This window comes from Antedon mediterranea, chromosome 7, assembly GCF_964355755.1.
Source record: "Antedon mediterranea chromosome 7, ecAntMedi1.1, whole genome shotgun sequence".
Lineage (NCBI taxonomy): Eukaryota > Metazoa > Echinodermata > Crinoidea > Comatulida > Antedonidae > Antedon > Antedon mediterranea.
The window spans coordinates 18172468-18191036 of NC_092676.1; the positions used below are offsets into that span (position 1 = coordinate 18172468).

The following is an 18569-nucleotide window of genomic DNA, read 5'->3' on the forward strand; positions in this document are numbered from 1 at the left end:
AAAAAACAAACTATAGGTCAACAGAGTAATGAAATGTAATGTTTAACATACCATTAAAGGATAGTTACAGGTTTGAAATTGTTATTGTTCATTGTAAGATATAAAACTTTTGCAACAGCATTGAAAACTCCACTTACCACATAAAATAAATGGAGTTATTATCAATGCTGTTGCAAGGGTTTATAATAGACAGTAGAAATGTTATGCCTGGAGCTACCCTTTAAGTTATAAGCATCCTTCAGATATACTATACAGTGTATATTTCTATGGCTTCCCTCTAAATCTGTACTATTGTGTGCAAGAAGCATATTTTTTTTACACTAGTAGCCCATTCATGTACTGTAGCCCAGCAAACTCCAGACACCGGGGTGTCAGGTGTTCTGTATGGTGTGCACACCAGTGTTTGTTGGGCAATTTAGGGGTAGTCAAGGCTGTACGCATATACAAGGGATTAATCAACAAAGGAAAAGCTACATCTGCCAAGTATGCAAATGACCAAATGTCAATATGTCAGAATAAGATGGCTCTTGTGCACTAGTACTATATAAAGCTATTTAAATTAACTATTATAATTTATTAGTACCATTTATACCAGAATATAATTTTGGTACACATTTTCCATAAAATATTATATGAAGGCTATGTATGTTTTTACAAATGCTGACAGTTTTCAAATAATCTATTGTATATTTGAGCAAGTCATAAAATTTAAAAATTATCCAATGAGCCTTCCACAAATAAAAATAAATTATATGACCAACAGATTAGCTTTATAAAATAATATCTTTATTTATAATATAAAATTTTGAACAACACAAACTCTGGCAAAAAAAAAAAGATTTCTGATATAAAACACATCGTTCATGATGTCTATAAGCAGAAAAAATATTCTCTTCAAATTTGGTATAACTAAACAACTAGTATTTAAATCAGTAGTTCTCAACAATTTTGAACTGTGCCCCCACCCTCTCCTCCACTTGCAGGCTTCCACAGATGTAGCCTGCAAGCTAACCCTTTTGAGAACCCAGGATCCAAATGCTTGTTGGAGCAAGGCAATCTAACAACAGGACACTGAGCTCGCCTTGCCAAGATAGGAACTCGTCTTTTGTCTGGGTGCAACAAATACCAATAGTACTATGTACATATTCTCTTAAGGAACTGATTGTTTTGCAGCCACAGACAAACCCTTTGATCTCCGGAGCTCAGCATCCTGTTATTAGATTGCCTTGGTTGGATTATCTGCTATTCTACCAGTTAAAAGCAAGTATAAGATTTGATATACATCTTCCATTGACAATCTTTTCAGTCACAGTATTTCAAGCCTGACAAAAACTTATCAACATCCATATTCTTTGGAAATCCTTTCCTCTTCTTAGTTGATTTCTGTGTATAAAAAAGCAATATTTGTTATTGAATTAGATCTAAAAAGAAGTATTTTTATGTGGAGAGACTCTCGACTGTTATTTTTGTTATAACATTTAGGTTATCCTGCCTCATTGATTTACTTTTGTTCTGTTTTCAGAAATGATAAAATACCATAAAAGAAGCCCATCTCGAAAAAAATGAGGGTTTTCACTGTACCTTTTCAGTCTTGGAGTTTCTTTTCCTCTTTTGTCCTGCTCCACGAACATCTTCATTTATTTTCTGTTTCCTTGGGCTTTTTTTTATCCCTCCTGTTTCTATTCCAGGCGTCACATTAGATATCATAGGTACTGCAGGAGTTAATCTAGATATTAATCCAGGTGGCTCACCAGGTGTTTTTGGTTTGTGAAGAGCAGTGGTATACAGCTGCTCATTTTTCTCCTGCATAAATTTACTTGGGGATGATGAGGCCATGTCCATCAGCAGTTGAGCTGCTTCGTTGACCTCTTGGTCAATATTATGACTAACATCTGGTGAGTTCAAAGTGATACAGTCAACTTCCCCAAATGACACATGTTTCAACTCTGGTGGTGCACTTTCAGTCTGCCTAAGTGAGCTTTTTAATTTCTTTCCCTTTTGAACAGGAGAATCTTTAAGTTTCTTGTTAGCAGGAGAGACATTTGGTTTATTTCTGTTTTTAGCTGGAGAACCTACCACAGCTTGACACGCAGTCTTTTTATTATACCGTTTTCTTGGAGACTTTTTAGTCTTTTTCTCTTCCGGTTTCAATTTTCTTCCAGGTGATTTTGACTTTTCAGTTGGTGATGCCTTCTTTCTGGGTGATCTTCTTACACTTTGTTTTAACTTAGGACTTTTAAAAGGACTTTTCTCAATTGTTGTTTCACATAAATCACTTGTACTATCTGGCAATGGTCTTTTTTTAAAAGGCAAATCTTCACCCAATTTTTTTGGTGTATTTGTCTTTATCTCCTCATTATTGTTTATGACGATACTTTTCTCTTCAGCTGGAGAATTTTTATTAGTCTTATTTGAAACTTGTTTCTTTGTATTCCCTTTTCTTTTTGTTTTTCGCCCTTTAGTTACTTTTACTTTGTCCTCGAATGTAGGATCATTATCCTCAAAATCAAGAATTCGAATATGAGAGTGGCTAGATAAATCTTGTTTCCGCAACCTTACTCGACCTTTACTTGCACTACCTTGACTAACATTTGGAGAAGACTCCAAAGGTGATTGTGAAGTATCAGCATTCACCTCTTGCAAAGACGTAACGCCATCTAATGTTCTTCTTACCACTACCTTAACTGGTGTCTGAATGATGTTTATACATTCTTGAGAACTTGCAGTTTGTATGGCATGCAGATCCATAAGATCAATAGTTTGCAGTTTATTAGTATTCTTGTTTTCTACAACTGGTTTCTCCACAGCGGACATAAATACAGAATTATGGGGATATTTTTCAGAGTTCACAGGAATCGGTCTTATTCTGCGCTTACCACGGTTTGATTTTTTGACTGGTTTGTTCAGTTTGGTAGACATTAAGGCATCATTTTCTTTTACTCTCAAAGCAGTGAACAATTCTGATTTACTTGCTACAGACGAGATGATGTTAGATGCATTACTGTTTCCATACTCCAAATTTGATATATTTACTCCTGTTTTAGTAGGATTAGATGCTAAATTCTGGATAGTAAAAGATGACTCATTTTGGCTGAACGGTATAACAGAAAAATTTGAAATCTTAGAGAAAATATTAGAATTATCAAGACTGCTGCTATCTCCATTATGCGGAATGTATGAGATAGGAATTGGTGCTGATGCTTGTTCAGATGGACCAATCAAAATTGGATCGATAAGACAAGGAATATTGATTACCTGGTTAACTGAATTTAATTGCGAACCAGCAGGTAATATAGGCCTTTGTTTAAAATGTGTGGAAGCCTGCTGTTGCCACCTTTTCCGATAGTTCATCGAAGTTAGAGACTTTGTACAAGGTGTTGGGTTATCTGCAGCGGTTTTTGGACGAATAACAGAATTATATGTATTCACAACTTCTACAGGACAGCTGTATACAATTTGCGGTTCAGACTTGTGAGAAATGTTAATTATAGGCGCCAATGATATACTTTGGTTAACTGCTGCTGACACTCCTAAAGGTTTAAAATTATTACATTGACCTATCTGTGCTTGTTCAGTATCTGCAACTTCATAGTAACTACCTGATTGGGCTGACATTTCTGATGGTTTTAATTCATAATTAAATTGAGCTGGGTCTAACTGAGCATGGTCAGTTTCTGCAGCAACCTCTGATACTTCATAATAATTAGCTTCTGACTGAACTGGTATTATTTCTGCTGACAACATTAATGGTCTTAAATTATGACATTGATCAGGTTGAGTTTCAGTTACTGGAACTTCAAAATGACAACCACTTGAATCAACTGGCACAATTTCTGGTACCATTTCTGCAGACGCTTTGTTTAAACCATGACATGGTTCAGACTGAACTTGTTCAGTTTCTGCTGTCACTCCCAAGACCTTAAAATCACAACTGTCTGTTTGAACAAGTTCTGCTGAAACATCTGATGGTTTTAGTTGATTATTACATCCAGTGGATTGAATAGATCCTGTTGCTGTTTTCACCTCAGATGGTTTATATTCAAAACCACTAGTGGATGATACATCTGTGTAACAACTAAGTTTAGGTTCATTGTTTTCTTGACTTGGTGTTGTATTTTCTTTCACCGCAACTTTTTTCTTTGGAGATGGCCTTGTTTTCAAAATCTGGTTTAGTTTTACCGGAGATCTAGATTCTTCCATAGCACAAGCAAGAATTTTAGCAGCAAAAGACACTGATGATGTACTTTCTTTTACCTCTGAAGGAAGATCATTGGAAGTTGTTCTTCCTTCATCTCCATTTCTTAAAGCAAATTCATTGTCTGATTTTGAGTTATTGCAATAAAGATCTCTGCAAACAGACCTCGAAATAGTTGTTGTGCATCTCTTGCCCTGTTGGTTGTGAATACTGTTCTTCTCATTTATTGGGCTAAATTCTGGAAATGTTTCAAAACATTTTAAAGAACTGCTTGTTTTGTTTCTTTCTACTTTGTCTTTCAAACCTTTGAGTTTATTATCACGTTCAGTTATTGTTGCCTGAACAGTGGTTTCTGTACTTGACTGTAAGTTCATGCCTTGTATTTTGTTGTTTTTAGAAGATAAACATCTCTCTGATGGTTCAACGTTTTCTTGAGATAATTTTGTTAGTTTTACATTTCTTGAAATATGTTTTTCATTTAAATGAGGAATATCCAACATTGATGTTTGATTGCAATTACTCCTTTTTTCAGAATTCGCATTTATATTTTCATAACAATTTGAGTCAATTGGTGAATTCTCTTTTGTTTTTAATTTCTTCTTGCCTTCTTCAGAATCTGATACTTTAGGTAAAACACTGTTAGTTTTTCTAGCAGTAAATGGTGAGGTTCGAGCACATGTTTCTTGTTTCTTTGGTGTACCTGTTGACATCATCACAATACTCGATGGTTCTAAGAAAAGAAAATATTTGTATATAATGTGCTTTAAGATTCAATGTAATATTTATTAAGAATATTAATGAATGAAATATATAAATAAAACATTTATTTGATTAAAAATATTTTTTAGGTATAAAGCAGGACTTGTATAAACAGAACTAAATTACACTTTTAAGCATATATACAATGCACTGTATGTGCCATGGATAGTAGAAAATGTGTTTTGAATAGGTGAGTCTAAGTATAGATGGATCAACACCCAATAGGCTAAATAATATTTCAATAGGACCAAAAATTGCTTGAAAAGGCAAAGATAAAGTTGATATAAAATGTTACAACATGAAAAAACAGTTAACAAAAACTTTATTTTACCTAAAACATCTTTTTTAGATGGCTTGCGTGATTTTCGCCTACGTCCTGAATTGTCGGGTACATCGCTGGATTCTTCCAGTGGTTTGTCCAATAAGCCACTAGTGGTAGGCTTATCTGGCATGCCACTATTCGTAGGCTTATCTAGCAAGCCGCTAGTGGTGGGCTTATCTAACAGGTCACTTCTGATTGGCTCATCTAGCAAGCCACTAGTGGTAGGCTTATCTAGTAAACCACTAGTGGGGAGTTTATCTAGCAAGCCACTAGCGCTGGGATTATCTAGAACACCACTAGTAGAGGGATTATCTAGCAATCCACTGGCGGGTTTCTCTGGCGAGTTGGGTATCAATGCTGAATTACTGCATTCATTAAATAAAAATGATTTTGTAGGCGACAAATGCTGTGTGTTATTCATTTCATTTGAAGCTAAAACATTATCTGTGCAAAGAAAAAAAAAGCAAATACATAAAATATTTTGCTACAAAAGTTATTAAAATAAATAATACATATCAACTTTTTTATGGAACTGGTCTTGAAAGATTAAAATTCATAAAATTCATAAAATTACCATCTGTAAGTGACTTTTCTCTTTGATTTAGGTGTTCTTGCAAAAACTCTTGCTTACTGATGTTGAATAAATTAAACAAGCCTTCAAATGCTGGGTCAACTGTCGTCATATTTACAATATCTTGAATAGTGTCCTCAGAAAGGTGAGCATCCAAGAAGCTGTCTGTAAACACTTTCCGACTTTCTACTTCTGGCGGGTCCAGTGGTTTGATAGGAGTTGAAATTGTTGGCTGGTTGTTTTCACTATATGAGTAAAATAAATAAATGGTATTATCTCTTAGTGTACGTGAAGTCTGTAATCCGATTGGTCATTATGTACGAGATATTTCCAGTATTCCGTGAACAAGCAGGGTGTAACTAACAATATGCTCATTTGGTAGAGTTGGGGATTACCCCAGTACTGGTCCATCTCAGCCTCCCTTGTTATGGACAGACAAATGAGTAACATTTGGTGGCAGCTTCATGATAATAGGCAGGTTAAAAGATGTTGTAAAGTATTCGTCCACACCTGTGTGTAGTCCAATTAGGACTACAAGATCACCCTGCGACCTCTATCTGACAAGGTGTTCTAACCTTTAGGTCACAGAGGCTTCAAGCTTGAATAAGTTTAAATACCTAATATAATCATATATCTATAATATATTTTAATCACAAATAAAAATTGTTTAAAAACCTTGGAAGAGCTTTGTTAATGTTTTCTGCCAGTTTTTGCTGTAGGTAGGAGTCACTAAGCAACTTTTCAAGTAACATTGGAAATTCTTTGAGATCATCCTCTCCAAGGCTGATGCTCGTGCCATCCTCTCCAGTCTTTACGCTTGTATCCTTACTAAAATGTAATGACAATGAGGTATACTATGGTTCTTAAAAAGAAGGAAATGCTTATTGCTTCTATGTAACAGGGTTCGCCATCACTGTTTAAGGTCTAATTTGTACAAAGCTCATAGACAGGATGTTTTTTCTGAATTGCCCTTTTCAAACTAGAGACTAGCAGCAGATGTGATGGTAAAGAGGCCTAAACTAGCCTTGCTGATGACGAGTTCTTGCACCTTTAGTGGAACCCCCACTCCCTTTTTAACAAAACCTGGCTACGGGCTTGTGTATATAGACCCAATGTTCTTCATACAATTTAATAAGGCACAAAACAAAGGCTGGATATCAAACCCAAGCCTTACATGACTATTTGCTTGTTCTAATGCATCTAATTCTCTAATGTAATTATTTTTAGTTGAGTTTTACTCACTCTTTATCTTTATCTGCTTGTCGGCCAATGACTGTGTCTGTATTCTTCTGGTTAGATTCATCTGATTTAATAAAAATGATATATGCAGATTTAGTAACACTCTACCAGGTGATTTCACAACAAAAACTTATTTTTGGTTCCCACTAAGACGCAACGCAAGGTTTGAATAATCCATCTCTTGTGATTGGTCAAATTACCTGCGTTGCACTTACGTCTTTCTTGTTGTGTCATAGTGGGAATCAAGCTTTAGTTAACACAAACTAATTGTTCTATTGAGAGGGTATTTTTTCATGTTTTTTTCTTTTTCTTCACAAGACTTTGTATCAAATAGCAAATGGTGATAATTTTCATAATTTTCTTTTTAAAAAATTGTACTGTATTAAGTAATTCCAAAACAAAGAATGAATTGATGTAGCACGACAAAAAAAAAAACAAAAGTAAGATGACAATAAAAATAATTCTGCAATGAGTAAAAAAACCCTCCAGCAGATTTATCTTAAAAGTGCATTATTTCATTCAAACAATTAAAATATTCTTTAAATAAATTATATAGAACCCTCAACTTGTTATTACTTGTTATTGTCATAATAAAACTCACATAGTTTTTCTGGAGAAGGTTGAATGGGTGGTGAAGCACTAATGTAATCCATTTCTTGTACTTCATTTGCATATTGATTGGATGATTGTATACAACTGGTTTCCAGATCAGCAAACTGATTAACTGTCTCATCAGGCAGTTGATTGGCTGATAGATGACTGTTCTGATTGGTTAATATTACTGAACTTTGATCATTTGCTAAATGAATATTATGACTGGTTACTGATCCTGACTTCTGACCTCCTGCCGGATTCAAAGTATCACTGCTAGATACACTCTCACTTGTAATATACTGTCGAGTATTACAAAAATTTGCAGGATCTACCACAATTCTGTCAACATTTGATGGCACAACAGGCAAGCCTTCGGATGGCAGCCGTGTAGAAGCTAAACAAGGAATAAATACAATACTAATCATTTAAATTTACAGACTTTCGGTGTGTGTATTATGTTCCTATTATACATATTGTAGGGCTGTATCCATAATAAATAAATCAAAAAGTTCAACGTCATCACATTTAATTTTTTTATGTAAAAGATCAAATGATAAAGTTTTAATAACTAAATGATTTTTTCCAAGATGAAGGCATACTTGACTGAGTGAATTTTAAAGTTACCAGTTTGTGATTGTAAACTCCTAGAAACATTGTTTGACCTCTGACTCGAATGACTGGCAGTTTCAGGTGGGTCAATGATTACAGCGCCTGGTGGAATGTCAGAGTATGTAATCGTCAAAGGTAGAACAGGGTTTCGCTTTTTTAACCTTGCAGCTTTAGCATCCTTCTCTTGTTGCAGGCGAAGCAATTGAAGTTTTTTCATAGCAAAGCCTGTATGAAAAAATAAATTGACAAAAACATAACTTTTTACTGTAATTGTAAATGTTGGGTGTTGTTAAGCTTTGTCTAACTAAAAGTGTGATATGGGTTAGGGTTATGCCTAAATATGGTAGTGATATGCCCAAATATGGTAGTGATATGACATCAGTGTTAGTTTGATAATGTAAACAGAGATTTAGAGACTTTCAGTTGGGCTTTTAAAAACTATATTCACAATCAGATTGATATCACTTTTTTGAATAAGTATAAAGCTGATTTAACACAAAGTAAAAAGTATTTAACTATTCCAAATAAAGCAGACATTTACCTGCTATTTGATTTGTACAGATATATAAAGTTTGGATAGCACACATGTAAGCTTAGAAACATTTTGCAGAGGATCTAGTTAAGCTCTGTCCACAATATCAAACTTTAGGTGACAAAAAAATGTGTTCCCATACGGACATGATGACATCACATCACTACCATATTATATATGTCACACTTTTTTTTGTCAAACTACTTTGATAGTGTGGACAGAGCTTTAGAAACAATATCTTACATTGATTTCTTCCTTGAAAAGGTTTTAGGAACGCTTCGGAATTAATCTCACTAGGTAAAAGAAACAAATGAACAGTTTATTATAACCAGAAATAAATTGCAATAATCTACTTTCACATATCATCTGGATTCTGTCCGGCGTCCTGAGAAAAATATCATGGAAAATGGGTTCAGTGGTAAAGAATAAGATAATTTGTAGGATTTGAATCTGTACCTGATTCAGATTTTGAATTTGGAGGGATTGATCAAGAAGTCATTTGTTTCTAGAATCATATGATTGCTTTCTTTTGACCAATCAACAGTCAGCATGGCCAACGCTCACAATATATCAGGGCGCCGGTACTGAATGCGGGGCCGATGTGAAAGTAGCTTAAGAGTGTTAGAACAACCGTGTAAGATTTAGTCATTAAACCTCCCAAAACAGCTTATGATATTAGTTATGTATAAGATAGGACTTTCGCAAGGTCTTATGACTTTAGATCTAAGTTTGAGGTGGTACAGGAACAGAACATTCTTCTTCTTAACCTATTTCTTTCCACTGCAGGACGAATGCCTCTTCATCAATTGACCATTAACTTCTGTCTCTAGCAACTCTTTGCCATGCAATGCCACCATGTGTTGTTAGTTCATCCCTCCATCTCATCTTGTCTACAGGAACAGAACATTAGATCATTCTAAATAACTTACCTTTCATTATGTAATTCTAAAATGTCCTGTTTATTCTTTTGTTGTTTCTTCTTTCTTTTTACTAATGTAAAAAACACAAAAAGCATATACATTAACCAGCTTTAACAGTGGATTTAAAAAAAAAAGAATGACATCACACAATGCCTCACATGTCTCTTCTTTAGTTTACTATTCTTTAGTTTACTAAGATGACACCCTATTTGACCTGCGTAAAATGAGTTTTAGCTAAAAATATACCTTCCCTGCATGTAAGATACTGTAAATTCACAGAAACATATAGTTGTACTATAATATTTTTTGAACATTGTTAGGATTTCAATGGCAAAGTTTGTTTATAGCAAAGGTGGTTTATCCAAGATCTTCAATTATGTGATAAAGACAATGATGATGTTGTAGTGTAGTGGTATTAAAAGTATCTCGTTAAAACTTAAAATAATCAACATTGGCCGAAACATTGACATCTCTAACTAAAGTCAGTTAATAAAGAAAAATGACTAGTTTTTTAAATGTATTTAAAAGAAATTGTTAATGTAAATTAAACTCTAAAAATACTCACAGGCTAACTTGTTAACTGAATATTCATGCAGTATAGTAGTTAGGCTCTTGTCTGCTAAAGGCTGCAATATAATAAAATACTTATGATTAACACAATACAATCAATGACTTAAGCTACACTATCAAACTTTATGTGACAAAAAAAATGTATATGGACATGATATAATATCACTACCACATATAAGCATATAATTACCATATTTTGGCACATCACCCTTTTTTTGTCAAACCAATTTAACCAAAAAAATAGTGTAGACAGAGCTTAATATGGTAATTATTAATTTTCTAAAGGAATTGTAGAGGATTGATTAAAATAATTTGTTGGTGATGCCAAAAAGTGACACTTACTGCGTAATGGTCTGAAAAAAAAAATGCCTAAATGGCTAGGCTTATACCATGCTTGAAAGTTTCTGGAATTATCCATTGTTTATTACTGAAAGTAGCCAGGTAGCAAATTTGGTATTGGATATCCCCAGATGATGTATGTTAAAGATTTTTTGTATAGCTTATTATTAGCATATATACTGCACTTTATACAGTATAATTAAAATCATTATAGAACACCCTATTGTGAGAAATTTTATATATATATAAATACAGAAATTTTGTTTTTTTAACTTGGGACCTCTGGATAACCAAATGTAGTTACATTTGAAAAAAAACCCTGGAATTGCGTTTTGTACCATAAACTTTACTTTATCACCGTTTTATTCTTACCAAAATATCTTTAATATCTGCACTATTCTGGTGAATGTAATCAGAAATGGCTGCCACATGATTACATTCTAGTAAAAATGTTTCACAAGACTTTTCATAGCCTTCACTTCCCAGATAGTCTGCAAAAGATAAACAAAAATAAAAAACTCTTCTCTCTACTGTTTTATTTCAAAGCTACCCTGGTAGCAAAATGGAAATAATAAAATAATAAATGAAACGATTTTGTGTTATAATATTTCAGGGTAATAATAAATAATTTCAATTTATATGCTATAAATAAACTTCATTAAACAAGATTACCCTTGACTATCATTAAAATCGTGAGGAATTTTGATTTTTATACAGGAGGTATATTTCTGTGTCCTATGATTGGTCAGTTTGATTGACATCTGCACATTTCTACACTTTTTGTTTTTTTTTAGTTATTCAATTAATGTCTGGGTCAAACTTTTCAAGTCAAGTTTATGGTACGGGTACGAGTAGATTTTGCTGCGTTACCAAACTAAACTTTGTTTTAGAGATCGTTTGCATTGGACAATTTACAAAAAAGTGCAGTAGGAAATTATTAGCGTAGTTGTATGTACATACCTAACACCAGTCTGGCAACATCAGCTGGTAAAAAAAGCATGGTGACAGTTGGCTGCAATACAGGTACTGACGTAAAACTACTGTGATTTACTCACTTTAACATCACTCAGTACAGTAAAACATACATTGCTATGAAAAGTAAAATTTGTATGCATTTAAATAACAAGAAATACAATTTGTTAGCGGTAGCACTGTAGTGTAATATCAATAGAAGGCCCCTCAAATAATCACACTTTTTAAAAGTCACCACAACAAAACAGTGCTATCGGCCAGAGTGCATGATGGGTAATCCTCATCAGGGCTTTATGTTTACCTTCCTTGTTACTTTGTTGTGTTAAAATTGAGCAGTGCAATTTGAAATTGCGCAATGCATAATGTCAAATTGTGGCGTACAAAGATTTTGCCACTACTCCCCTCGCACCTCAATCTCCCGAGCTTAACCAAAGTTAAAACCATTCACCCACTGACAAAATAAGAGGTGATGGCGAGTCATATTGTTTTGTGATTGTGAATGAAAATTCCCAGCAATTTCAAATGGCACAGGCTGGGCTCTACAGTTTAACTTAACAGATGTCCACCACCTAACAACCCAACCTCTACTTTATTAGCCTAGCTAGGGGCGAAACTCTAGGCCTAAGCCTAGACCTAGGCTAGCCTACTAGGCTTATAATATACTTTAGTCTATAGACACAGGGGCACCACTACTACTAGGCAGCCTCTTTTTTTAGGCCAATTTATTAGGCCTAGGCCTAGGCCCTACTAGCTAGGCCCCTCTAACTAATAATAATAAATAGGCTAGCCTATGTCTAGGCTTATTAGACTACCGTTTTCCACGGAGCTAGCTTTACAAGCCTAGTAGGCTAGCGTAGCTAAGCAGGCTTCTGAGGCTCCAGGTAGTAACACCAAACTAACTTTATTTATTGTACCTTTTTCTGACAACCCGCGCGCTATTCTCCCGCGGCGGTCATGTTGTCTCGCGGCGGTGTGGTTTTGTGTCGATTGCACATCATCAATTAATCTTCGACTATTCCATTATAATGTAGGGTTGGTCCAAAAACTATTGATTTAAAATTTAAAATTCTATTTTTATATAACTATTACATCTGGTAAATTGAATAAGTATGATAGTATGATCAATCTAATGACATTTATTTCACATCGATTTAATAATAATAATACATTCCACTTTCCGCCTCATAACTGTCCCGCGAATAGAACACCAAACCTCCAACTTAGAAAAATGACATCGATGTCCAAACCTAGAGAGGGCACTATCATATTAAGAAAATAGAGGTCGCTGTTAAAAAATCTAGCATTTATAATATTAGTTTCTATCTATCTTGTATAAACGATTTTTCTTAAGTGTAATTGTGAATCAAAAATATTTTCACCACCCTTTCAAATTACAAAGACAGAAGTTTAAGAAAACTTTACTCTATAATAATAGATGAATGGAGATTCTCCACATCTATAAAACATTAAAATCAAAACCTGGCTAATTTTGAAGGTGCTGGATTAAAATTAAAAGTTCGTTCAAACCTTTGAATGATAGAACTGCAAATTGGAATATTGATAATAATACAAAAATGTAAATTACCGGTATAATTCGGACGAAGACATGGCCATCATTCACCATCAATTATGGTCCAGCTTTAAATAATATAGGCCTACGTATCAGGAATTATTCAATTTATATGTGGATATGTAGGGCCTATAAAAATGACAGCAAATTAGACATGTTTGATACATTTTATAATTCTCATGAAAATGACAAGATTGATGAAGACGGTGTGAAAATATTTTGGTAGTTTTTGCCTGAAAAGAGCGCGAAATGTCGTAATTAATAATGATTCACTGAATTCCATGACTCAATAACTATTTTATCGACATTGCAAAATTAAGAAAATTGAAAAGAGGAGGAAGGAGCTTATCATCAGATTTTATTTAGTACATTTTTACTATACTTTGTTTTGTATTCATTATGTGTACTCATTATTTCACTTAATGAACAATGCATGAATTGATAATAAACACATATGACGTACGGACCTATATTCTCTTTTATATATATCTATAAGTAGTAGAATCATAACACCCTGAGATTCTGTATATTGGAATTTTATCCAATCCAACAAAATCGGGAGAAATATTAGCGGTACAGGAGATTGATACTCTCGGAATAAAAGTGTTGTACAAAATGTTAATTTACAACCAAACATTTGCAATGTTATTAGCGTGTATATATAAATAAACAAAAAGCGGACGCATGAATAAACATCAAGAATTTACTTCTATTTTCACTTGACTTATAGACTTTATCTGTATTTGTATAATGACACCAAAAGCCCACGAAATTTGATCTAAAATTGAAAAGCTCAATATAAACCAGTCACGCTTCAACGCACACCACAACGATGTTTAGATTGAGATCGGAATGTACTACCAGTCAGTTGACAGCGTGATCATCCGAGGAGAGAAACTTTACGCACATTTGGCGTCAAAAATCAGGATAATTTCAGATGAATAGTATTGTAAGTCTCTAATACTTGTTTCTATATGTAGAATAAAGGGCGAATAAAGTAACATTGGCGTTAAATAATGTTGTTTATTTAAATCAGTGAGACCAGAAAGATGAATGGACTGGGCGCGGTGTAAGTAAGAGGAGATGAACTTAAAAGTTGGCCTCATTCCGTGCCCCGGATTGGCATCTCAAAGTGGCTGTTATAAAATCATCATCTCGGCCTAAAAATAAGTTTCTTTCAAATTATTTGAATGTATATATGTGTGCAATGCGATAGTTTGATAAATGTAATTCTGTAACATTAGTGATTTTAAATGATTTCCTCAATACACAGTACTTAAACTAAGTTATTCTATCAAAACAAACGAAAGTAACAACATAGGAAAGAATTCTTTCAACTACAAACTTGAACTACCCTAATACTCTTTGTTTACTATTCTTGCTATGGTGGCATTGGCTTACAGTTTCCTGTAATTGAAAATATTATTTCCTAAAGTTGATGTATTTGTTATAATATAATGTAAAGGAAGAAGGAAGTATTAGAACGTTAAACAAGTATTCATGTATTTTGGTTAAAACAGTTTTAAGTATTGCCTAAACAGTTTTAAGTATTGCCTAAAACCAAAAAGCTTGGTTTTAAAGACCCCTTCCCTGCAATTTTGGACGTTTTTTGGAAAATAATACATATATATCACTTTAAAAACATTAAACCATGTCATTTCTTGTCTTAAATGTACTTTTATGGTAAATTATGATAAAAAGTGAGAAACAATGCACTACCTAAGTAGCTCGCGGCGATCGACCTCTCGTGGACGGTCTTAGGCCTAGCCTAGCTAGGCTTAGTTTTGTAGGCCTAGCTGGTAAACATCGGTAACGTACGAACATCGTACGCGAGCTATATACCTACTAGCCTGACGTTGTACAGTTGTTGCATTAATTGTCTTTCTATTTTTGCCAGACTCCGTTGATACAAATTGGGGAAAACCCGGTATTTTCGCTGAAAAGTTAGGAGTCTTTCATTTGTTTTGGCCTCACGATCGATCGAAAAGTGGGCGAATTACAGGTGAAAAACAAAAATATCAATCCGCGCGCAATGCATTTTGGGATTTATAGCGGGCCGCTATAATTATTAGAATCGACTTATTTTTCACATTTTTAACAGTTTAAAGACGAAAAAAGTTATCGCAATAGGACCATATAGTATTATTTTTACATTAAATATAGTTTGTGATCTTAAATTAGATCTAAAAAACGTAGGGAATGGGGCTTTAATCTCTAATATGGGGGTTGCCTCTCATTTAGGAAAAAACGATGAAGAAATAATATTTGCATAGAGTAGTAGGCATGTCAAAATCATTGTATTGCTACTGCATGTTCTACTGCAAGATAAATTAATATTATGAGAGAATTAGTTTGTTGTAGAAGATTGAGTGAGAAGTTTTGATTGGACTAAATCATTCACAAGCACATTTAATAAATTTGGTCCAAGACAGAATTCTATAACTAAAACTTCAGTAAATAATTAGTAATTAGATGAAACTAGAATAGATGTTCATAAAAATGTATTTATGTTATTTTGAACTTTTTATAGAGTTTAAGTGGATTTGGATAGTGATAGTACAACATGAATATGCATTTCAAAAAGACAAGAAGTTTGCTACTTATACTTTGCTTGTGGACAATTTTAGTCGATGGTCAGGCAAACGCCAGGGCTAATGCTCCCCCAAAAGAAGAACCAGGTCACAACAAGCACCAGGAATATGTGATTTTTGCATGTCTTTCTGTTACTGGGATTTTAATTGCATTGGTTGTGTTAATATTATGGTTCCTTGTGGACAGGACCAAAGAACAAATACGAACAATTGACAAGATAATGCCGGAAATTTTAATGAATCACAGAAGAAAAAATAATGCTCGTGATGAAGAAGAAATGTTTGGGACGCTTACAGCGCACACAGAATTGGAATACAAGCGTATGACAAGTACGGAATCAAATAATAGGAACTCGGTAGAATTGACAGGGTTTCGCAAGTACGGAACGTCATCATCGGCAGTCGCATCTGATCAACTTGATGTCGATAGATTTGAGATTGATTCCGATGTTCATGCAATGGATATCATTACGGTCGAGCCAACATCTAGGGGTAATAATCAGAGAACTCTAGTTGGGAATACGCCACCACCGTACAATTCGCCGCCTGCATACGACAACCCTGTTGTCGTACAAGTGGAGGAAAATAACTACACAAACGGTAATGCTTTACAGCGAAACTCTTTGAATCTTGAAGATGATGCCAGGAGAAAACGATATAAAAAGAAATATTATGAAAGTAATTTGTAAAACTAAACGTGTTTTTCTTCTTTTTATATATTATGTTTTTAGTATACATTATTAACATGTATATGTTATGCGCGATTTGAACGATTTGCGCAATTTGAAATTGCGCAAAAAAAATCCTTGCGCAATTTGAATTGAAACATGTGTTTCAAATTGCGCAAGCAACGTATTAAATTGCGCAAGTAATCTGCAAATTGCGCAAGGTTTTTCGACAGATTGTGAAATCATGCACACCCATATTTTTATAGTAATTTCTAAGAATGATTCAAAATTAAAAGATAAATATCGCATTTCCTTATTTTAGTAGTGCAAATATTGTTATAAGTTAGCATACCGTCGAAGAACCGACGAAGGAAAACGAAGCGGTGGTGTTCCACCAGGCAGGCGCGGCGCGGGCGGCCGGCTATACTACTCTAGCCTAGCTAGGGTCTGGACTACTGATACTGACTAGGTTACATGGCCTAGCTTAAACTAATATTAAAAACTTAAAAAGTGAGTATTAAACATTATCTTCATTGAAATGGTCTTATTTATATAATAAAATACTAAATTTTAAACTCCTCTGCCTAGGCCTAGCCTAGCCATGTATGGGAAAATTTACAGTTCGTTTTCAAATTGCGCAAAGGTGTCATATTGCGCAAGAACTATCTTGCGCAATTTACAAATTGTGCAGCGCAATTTAAAATTGCGCAAAGATTTTCTTGCGCAATTTGAAATTGCGCAAGTTGATTGCGCAATTTCAAATTGCGCAAATCGTTCAAATCGCGCATAACATATACATAGTGCCTATATAAGTGCCTATCATAAGTACCGTATATTTCGGTGTATAAGTCGCACTTTTGACACGCAAATTTGACCTCTAAATTAAGGGTGCGTCTTATACACCGAACATAAATGCCTCACCACACAGATTGTACATAGGCCTAGGCTATCGTCACCTCGTTTGCTAGGCCTGAGTAGGCTAGGCCTAGCTACAGTAACTAACTAACGTAACGGCAACCTGCTTCTGCCTAGGCCTAGTTTTCAAGTCATTTTAGCATGATGTTATACTAAATATGATGAAAAGATTTGTTCATTATGGCGCTCCGATAAAATTTCATTTGTAAACGTTTACGTCGTACGATTGGAATAGTATTTATTTATACAGTAGTTATACGCACGATCGCCGTACCCCAAGCGCAAGCCCTTCTTTTGGTGGCACATGGTGTACGGTATTCGACTAGTATATTCTCCAGGTGATTATAGCATGGACCTAGCGTACACACTTCTCGGATACATAGATACTAATCGAATATGATTGTCCATGAAAACGTTCGCCCTCTCGAAATGATCGAGCGAGGCTAGCCCACACACGTGCGTGTTACACACACGGTCATGCACTCGATGTTGCGGCGAAACTCATGAATAACAAGTTAGAAAGAACTTGTTGAGGCTGGGCGCGGTCGAGCCTAGGTAAGAAAAAACCTAAATAAAGGACGCCGTTGTAGATATAACAAAATATATTATTACAATAATATTGATTACAATTTAAAAAAACATTGTTTTGATGAAATATAAGGTGCGTCTTATACATCGACGATATAAAAAATACCGATATTTTACTCTCAGTTGGGGGTGCGTCTTATACACAGGTGCGACTTATACACCGAAATATACGGTAATTGAAATTGAATGCAAATAATTGATTTTACAAGTATTGAAATACAGGTATTGTACATTCACAAATAAGTGTAGTTGGAGTTGGTGGTTATGATGTTTGGCTACCACTCCAAGGGTCCTGGGTAAAGTCCCGTCACATGTAAGTATTTTTTGCAAGGAAAAAATTACAACTCCACTCCCAAAGACTCAATAAGACTTTGTTATGTGTGTATATGTTTGTCTTGTGAACCGCAGAGGGTCCCTAATGATCAGCAATTGCTGGATGGATCACCCTCTCTTTAAATATGGTACAAAATAAAAGTAAGCCCCAATATACATGATTTTGCATTGAATATTAAAAACGTTAATATCCAAAACTAGCAATTTTTTAAACATTTCTAAAGATTTTTCTATTTCTGAATTTTTATTTGTATATTTACTTTCAAAACGAATTAACCTTTT

At 34.4% G+C, this 18569-nt stretch overlaps 2 protein-coding genes across 2 annotated transcripts; one reads left to right on the forward strand and one right to left on the reverse strand.

The window, feature by feature from the left end:
• Positions 1-110: 110 nt before the first annotated feature.
• Positions 111-13078, reverse strand: LOC140055200 (uncharacterized). Its single transcript, XM_072100454.1, has 14 exons — positions 12537-13078; positions 11611-11739; positions 11023-11141; positions 10307-10367; positions 9751-9811; positions 9065-9114; positions 8305-8514; positions 7688-8074; positions 7090-7150; positions 6523-6675; positions 5851-6092; positions 5286-5720; positions 1582-4925; positions 111-1383 (listed from the first exon to the last, which is right to left on the reverse strand). The coding sequence occupies exons 2-14, from the start codon at positions 11648-11650 to the stop codon at positions 1303-1305; spliced, it is 5244 nt and encodes a 1747-aa protein (XP_071956555.1). The 5' UTR covers positions 11651-11739; positions 12537-13078; the 3' UTR covers positions 111-1302.
• A 776-nt stretch (positions 13079-13854) lies between these two features.
• Positions 13855-16537, forward strand: LOC140054785 (uncharacterized). Its single transcript, XM_072099876.1, has 2 exons — positions 13855-14141; positions 15723-16537. The coding sequence occupies exon 2, from the start codon at positions 15756-15758 to the stop codon at positions 16470-16472; it is 717 nt and encodes a 238-aa protein (XP_071955977.1). The 5' UTR covers positions 13855-14141; positions 15723-15755; the 3' UTR covers positions 16473-16537.
• The last annotated feature ends 2032 nt before the right edge of the window (positions 16538-18569 follow it).

Bases quoted from the DNA above. Each gene is read 5' to 3' on its own strand.
- LOC140055200 (XM_072100454.1), bottom strand. From the start codon at position 11,650: ATGCTTTTTTTACCAGCTGATGTTGCCAGACTGGTGTTAG. The intron at 8,515-9,064 runs GTAAGATATTGT...TTTTTCATACAG, and splicing joins TTTTCAAGGAAGAAATCAAT to GCTTTGCTATGAAAAAACTT. The intron at 5,721-5,850 runs GTAATTTTATGA...TTCTTTGCACAG, and splicing joins AGAAAAGTCACTTACAGATG to ATAATGTTTTAGCTTCAAAT.
- LOC140054785 (XM_072099876.1), top strand. From the start codon at position 15,756: ATGAATATGCATTTCAAAAAGACAAGAAGTTTGCTACTTATACTTTGC.